The 7,525-nt window shown below is 37.7% G+C and overlaps 1 protein-coding gene across 1 annotated transcript; it reads right to left on the bottom strand.

The window, feature by feature from the left end:
- Positions 1-1,663: 1,663 nt before the first annotated feature.
- On the bottom strand, positions 1,664-4,017 carry tnfb (tumor necrosis factor b (TNF superfamily, member 2)). Its single transcript, XM_048159833.1, has 4 exons — positions 3,706-4,017; positions 3,541-3,598; positions 3,155-3,214; positions 1,664-2,604 (listed from the first exon to the last, which is right to left on the bottom strand). The coding sequence occupies exons 1-4, from the start codon at positions 3,880-3,882 to the stop codon at positions 2,216-2,218; spliced, it is 684 nt and encodes a 227-aa protein (XP_048015790.1). The 5' UTR covers positions 3,883-4,017; the 3' UTR covers positions 1,664-2,215.
- Positions 4,018-7,525: the final 3,508 nt, after the last annotated feature.

Genomic DNA, 7,525 nt, shown 5'->3' with positions numbered 1-7,525 from the left:
TAACAGAACAACGACGGCGCATGTTCGTCGTTTCTTTTGCGCTTTATTTAAGCTATGTAGCGCGCGCCGCCGCATTTGCACGTGCATTTCTTGAGTGCGCGCCACAAGTACAGTATAACGGCTGATTGGACAGTCATGTTCATTTTTCTTTGTTTTACCGACTGTTGTTCAACTGAAGCAGGGTTGCCAGACGTACGATAATTATCGTATTTGTATGATAATTTTGACCTCTGTACAATGTACGATCAATAATGAAAATAATCCCATAATGTACGATAATTTCAGAATTTTGTGACACTTCAAATGATGGTCGTTATAATCGGTTTATACTCATTTATCTAGCTGTAGATCCTCTACGTCATGATTGTAAGGACAACGTGAACGTTGTTAGGCATGTCTACCATCTCATGATACGTCTTCTCGGCCAATCATCGTGGAGAATGACAGAATGACTCTCTCTCGAGCAGATGTTAACCTTCCTGCTGCAGCGCTTTTAGGTCAGTTGTTTCCCACTGAGGTAAGCCTAGTTATTTATCTATTGTGGTAATTTGCAGGTCATGTCAAAAAGTTGTTGGTCTAGATAAATAGCTGTATTCTGTACGTTTGACACGTCAAGTCACCTTTATTTATATAGCGCTTTTTACAATGCAGATTGTGTCAAAGTATAGCTTTACATAGAGGGAACATAATTTTGGTAGTACAGCAGCTAAAATAGTGTGAGTTTCCAGCTTAAGTAGGTTCGGTATTGGATTCATTCCGTTGTAAAAATCTTTAGTTATTAATTAATTTACCTATACTAAAAACTTACGACGATACTTATAACTTATAAAACGATAATTTTCTTCTAAATACGATAATTCTGAGCTTCTGGTACGATACTTGGACATTTCCAATCTGGCAACACTGAACTGAAGCTCCCTCGTCGTCACCTGCACCTTTTACGCGCTCGTTTGACTTGCGCCTGGCGCTGAGGCGAAGTCACAATGCGTGTCTAAAAAGTGTCCCGTTTGTTGCGGTCGTAAAGAGATATTTCTATATAAATGCAGCGTTTTACTTGCCGATGTTTTAAAAAAAGATTTTTATTTTTGGTATTTTATATGCTCTGTTGGTGGCTTGTGGAGTAGCATCACCCGGGGGGGATAAAAATAATTCAGCAGAGGCAGGGATACATAGACCAGAAGGTGGGAAATCCCCCTCGTCCCCCCCTACAAATCGCATCCTGTATACATATATATATATATATATATATAGTTGCCTGTAGAGGCAACTAAACTATTTCATTTTGGATTTTAAATAGTAGTTTTTAGACACATATCAGAGTCTTTTCAGTACACGGCCTTTCAGATCAAAGAACTCCCTGGAATTCACAGTTACATTGTTGCACTAAAGTGTGAGATCTCCACCCTTCACGAGAGTAACCGGAGAGTGATGCAATTCTGTTAATTCAGTGCTCTGGGCTTTTTTCTAATCGCACCTGTGAGAAAGCAGCAAACATTCATGAAAGAAGCAGTGACCTCATTTTTGGCAAATAAAAGGAAGTCAGACTTCAGGAGGATAAAGAACCACGAGTCACGTACTGGAATACAAAAATTCCCCATTGTGTTCATATGACCTGTCACAAGCTGCTTCTTCTTTTTGAGTGGAATGAGACGAGTCAAGTGTATTGCAGTAATACTTCTTGTTTATTCACCATTAAAATGTCAGAATCACAGATGAGTTTCAACAAGCAATTTCAACACATCCATTTTCCATGATAGCACATTAAATCATTAATAAATATATAAATATAAATAACACAGTAAAATACTTTAAATACACTCAAAAGTTATAAATAATTCTATAATCCACAAATTAGAAAAAATTATTTTGAACATCCTTGCTATTTCTACAACGAAATCTGCAAGATAATGAACATCACATTAGCTTAAAATAAGTATACGAGGTGTAGTGCCCTTGCTATAGTGCTCATGACTGAGTACATGGTATTCAGTGCATGGCTCTCACTGCATCTAATGTGTTTTAGAACCCAAACATAATTTTCATGATGCAATATTGACTTCCATCATTAGTCAAACAACAAATAAAGCAAATGCCCTGAGAACATACTTTCTGTGTTTTAACATAAAACACTTGTCTTTGTACCAGTGCCACTCGACTCATGTGGCTAATAAATCACAATGCAAACACCCCAAAGAATGTTTTGGCATAATTTTCCTCAACGTTTGCCTACACGGCTGGTTTTGGTTGACAACCTATCACCCTCCATTAGCTGAAAGACGGCACCGAGGTAGGCGGTGCTGTAGGTGGTCTTCTCGTCCTCGTGTGATTGGCAGACGGAGTGAACAGAGCTCTGTATAGGCATCGGCTCGACCACTGCGTCCGTATGACGCCAGATGCTGTGGCTGAGGAAGTTCTGAGCCGGACCGTTGTCGCTTTCGTCCATATTGCACTGTATGGCATAGGACACCTGGCTGTACACAAAGTAAAGGCCGTCGGCAGGAATGTGAATCTTGTTATTTTCCAGCTTAAGACCGCCCTGTTCAAATGACTGATCCACGCCGGTGACCCATTTCAGTGATTCATTTGTGCTGCCTTCATGCTGACCTGGGTATGGAGAAGATAAATGTGTGAGAAGGTGGCACTTAGAATGTATCAAAATGGTGAAAACAACATTCAAATTCTTTCCTGTGAGAAATCTACCTGTGTTTAATATATTATCTTAAAATCTTAGATCATAAACTAGTGTTGAAGTGAGCCTGTTTCAGGTTTTTTGGGTGTTTGGGTTAATGATCACGGTCTTTATGTTCAGTAGAGCATGCAATGTAGTAATCATACATTTTATTGGAGTGTCCCCACCTCTTGGCAAAGTAAATATGTGTGAGGAAGCTCTATTTTACTGTATTTAGATAAATTTCCACCAGACTAGGAAATCCACATTAGCTAATGTTTGATTAAGCATTCAGTCTTTGTTGCAACCCGAAAGGCCATTTAGCAGCTCTACGCCAACAAATGCCTTTTAGAAATCTCAGATTTTTGAGTATCTGATAAAGATGATCTTGACTAAGAATACTCAATTCAGTCCCTTGAAATGAGATAACCTATGACGTGTATGAGACCGGTGCACAGAGAAGGTCAAAGATAGTTTGAGACTCACCATGCAAATGAATGGCTGCCTTTGTTTTCTCAGCGATCTGCATTAGCGTTTTTCCGTGCTCTGTAGAAAAGGGGATTGGGGTCAGTTTCACAGTCTGAATCTAACAACAGAAGCTAATTAAAGTGTAAAATAACTAGAAAAGCAAAACACTGATGTAAAAAGAACATTTTATAGCAATTACTATTTTTACATTTTGGCGAACAGATGGCTAATTTGTACGATTTAATTCGTATCTGCTTTCGCCCCTCTGACAGGGTTTAAAAATCGTTCGTTTCCATACAAATCACATCATACGAATTCATACACCTCGTAAAATAGTTGCTCATAAAGACAGATTTAGCTTTGAAAAGTGCTAACAGAGATGGAATGCTAGGAATGTTGTTTACCTGATGGTGTACTGATTTGTTTCTCTGAAAAGAATGGAATATCTCCTTGGATTGGTTTCTGTGAAAGAAATGGCAAATGTTGCTTATTAATGACTCATTTGAAATAAGGTCACAGTGTAATGCACTTGAATAATGTCTCATCTCACACTGAAGTTTCAATCTTACCGTCATATGCCAGGCGAAGAAAACCGCTGCTGTGGCGCACAGGCCGAGAAAAGCGATTACAACGACTGTCTTCCATATCCAGCTTTTGGAGGACTTCACTGGTACAGGTGCCACCGTTGTCTGATAAACTCCCCCTACGCCGGCTTCCAGATCTAATGTCGTTTCGTATTTCACCATGCTGTTAGCTGCCGTTAGTTCTCTGAGATCTGTTCCTTATTGTGTGAGTTTGTAAAATGAAGTTATCTGCTGGTCAGTGCAGTTTATAAACACTGCAGATGGGGGAAACTCCAGTGATGTCAGTTAACAAGCAGGTCTAGGAACAGAGGTTGGTTTGAAAGGGGAAAGAACACCCTCAGCTCTCGAACACAACTTTCCACCCACACACTCGCCTACAAACGTAGCACTCACACACACACACCCTCACACTCGGCATGCTCAGTAGCAATACATATTACATCCTCTTTACGGTTTCAGAAACGATTACACTTACATTAAAATAATGCTTTTGTTCATTGTTTGTTTAGAAGTTTAATTCATCTTATATTGCATTTATATTATGCCTAACAGACCATTAGTTAACTTTTAAATTAGAAACAACATGTAATTGTGATTTATGTTTTTTATATTGTGAATTACTAATCTGTTCATTAATGGCTTTTTTATGCATTTAATATGCCATTAACTAGTACAGGGTTATTTTAAGTAATAAGGAATTTCACAATCCTTTCTCTGTCCTGGCAATAAAACCCAATAAACCAGCTCCATGTGGCTGATGTTAATATGCCACTGGCACTTTCAGTTTCCGTTTGGTGATGTAATAACAGCCAGTCCAACAATACACAGCTGACTTACTTCCTATTGGGAGATTCCACGTCCTGAAATTCTTCTGGCCTTTACAGTCTTGTTTTTGTTTTCCCTCTCCTTTTCACTCTAGCTCACTTTCTGTATCAAAAGCTACCATACAGGTTTTTGTTAGTGAAGTGAAAGTTTATTGGTGTATTTCTTTTATTTGTTCATGTAGCAGTCATAAAAGCTTTCTAATGCAAGACACAGTCCTAATAAACATGAGCCATTTTGCAAGTATTTGCAGACTCTGAGATCTAATCTTTTGTTTGTGGTCTCTTAAAAACCCCATGAAAAATAGTGTGAGATTATTTTAATTCTTTTATTTCGTAACGTGCCACAGCATTCCCCACAAGAAAAAAAAAGGGGAACACGCTGATTCAATTTGAAATTGCTAAAAATAACCTCAGTCAGCTGAAGTAAAAATCCTGATAAATTTTGGATTTTTACTTAAATAGCCTAGCCTATGTATCCAACTTTTTTATGTTGCAGACTACCATAGTTTCCACTTTAAGGCTATGTTAAAAGTTTGGGATTGGCAAAAATATTTTATGACATATGTGACTCTCAAACCAGCTTGCTCACAATAACATTATTCGAGTCGCAAATGTGAACGAATTTAATATCAATACAATGTCGATTAAATGTCTCTTCTCGTGCTAGCCTGACTGAGTAAAGTAAAAATCAAAGATGGCGACCTCCCTCATACAGAAAAGGCTCGCATTTGACACGAAATTTGCGGCGCGAGCTCACCCGTAACCATAGGCCCGTAACCGACAGATACTTTTTTTTAGCCTAGCCTAACTTACCTGAGTGGAAGCTGTGGAGCTGAGTGGAAAAGAGGAGTCACGGGCACATCGCAAAACGGACGGGAGCAGCTCCGGTCGACAAGAAATGACTGGATCTAAAAACTCATATGTCCGACTCTGCAAGTTACCGTGACACACATGAAAACAAGCGACAGACAACTAGCTGTCAGGTACAGTTCCGTTCAAACAGCAAACCGTTCATCATAACGTATCGTATAATACAGGGATGATCGATATATGTACAAATAAACATTTCCCCAAAGCCATTTGTATCTAATTAGGTAGGCTACTTCTAAAATATGAATCAATCATGTAACAGAAGACATGTTGATTGTGTACAATAGGTTTTTCAGCAAAGTTTTGATCATGTTGACAATTTAGTGTAATGTCTGTTATATATTGAAATGAAAGTTGAAAATATGACCTCTAGACCATATATATATATATATATATATATATATATATATATATATATATATATATATATATATATATATATATGGATCAGTGGTTCTAATTTATTATTTTGCATGCCTGCAACATAAAGAGTAAAAGTTTTAATGTGGTTTATGTGCTGCCTTGCTATTTTAAATTATATGAGCATCAATGCTATTATAGGCTATTGCATTTCCTTTCCTCTAATCACTGAGAAAGGAAATGAAGTATATTGCAACAGCCCCACATCGCTCCATCACGCTTTCCCCTTCCGCAAAAGCTTGAGTGAAACACCAAAGAAAGTGTGTTAAATCATTCCTCTCTTACTCATAGTATCTAGTTTATTTGTTTAAAATGAGTCATCCCATTCAAGCTGCTTTTTGCAGTGTTATGAAATTATTGGTACGTACTACGCAAATAGCATGTAGATACATGAACGACATGGGAGGATTGCTTCCATGATTGCACCATGTGGCTCACGTATTGTACCGTGTAGTAATTCCTCATTCGGTTGTTGCCTAATTAAGGAAATGCATTGGACTGTTTGCTCATTATGGCCTCCTCAATTTCGTTGTGGATTTCAGGTCTTGTTTGTGGTTTCTGCTGTAATGATACTTTGCGTGTCAACATGAAGTGATATTTATCAGGTCCTTTTCTGTAGCCGTGGGGCGACATGACATTTTCGTGCGGTGATTCGGGTCTATATGTAGGCACTGAAAAGTTGTCCCTGCATAAATGTAAATGACCTTTAACATTATATTGCTAATCCATGTTCAGTGATACCGGCAACAAACAACCCTTCTGGAGTTTCTGAAATAAACAAAGTGTTATGTTAATGACATCAGGGAGTGAAGAAATGAGCACTAGATATATATATAGGAGTAAAGCAACTTTGCCTGTAAAGGAATTGTTTACTCAATAATGCTTATCTGTCATCACTGACTCATGTCTTTATAAACATATTTGACGTTCTTCATGTCTTTAATTGACTATAAAAGGAGATGACAGATGAATCTTCACAATGTTCGGGATGATCATGAACACTGCTGAGCTTGAAAAATTACTGAAAATCACCATAATTTAGTCCATACAATTTATGTGCTATATTCAAGTCTTTTGAAGAAAAGATAGAAAAGTGTAATTATTTATTATTTTGTCATTATTTATGTAAAGGAAAATATTTTGGTTTGAACTTTATTTTATAGTATGTGTACTTACAGTGTACTTTCCTAAGAAAATACTGGGTTACATATAAGGTAACATTGGTTAAGTTTAGGTTTAGTGGTAGGTTCAGGGTTAGTACCTAGTTATTACCGTAATAAGTACATTGTATATACATGGGGAACAGGGATGTGAAATAAAGTGCTACAGATATATTTAATAAAACCTGCGAGTTTTCTGTCCTTCCATTGAAGGTTAATTTCACCTAATTTTTGAAGCATCTAAAAGTTCGTAAAGACACCATAAAAGTAGTCAGTATGAATAGAGCAGTTAAATTCAAGTCTTCTGGAGAGACACAATCCTTATTTACCGAATACCTTGCCCTTTATATCTCAAGTCACTCTTTTGTATTTTAAAACTGAATTGTCACAAATGACCCTTAGCAAAGATGGCGGATCTTAGTTACTTAGTTACTGTTGCTATGTCCGACAAGCCATGGCGCACTCACGCCACACTTCATGTTCTCACGTAGTGGAAAATACATTGTGGAGCAAAGAGGATATAGCCTGACG

This window comes from Megalobrama amblycephala, linkage group LG16 (genome assembly GCF_018812025.1).
Source record: "Megalobrama amblycephala isolate DHTTF-2021 linkage group LG16, ASM1881202v1, whole genome shotgun sequence".
Classification (NCBI taxonomy): domain Eukaryota; kingdom Metazoa; phylum Chordata; class Actinopteri; order Cypriniformes; family Xenocyprididae; genus Megalobrama; species Megalobrama amblycephala.
The sequence above is the reverse complement of the archived record's forward strand: the minus strand, read 5'-3'. Positions and strand labels throughout refer to the sequence as shown.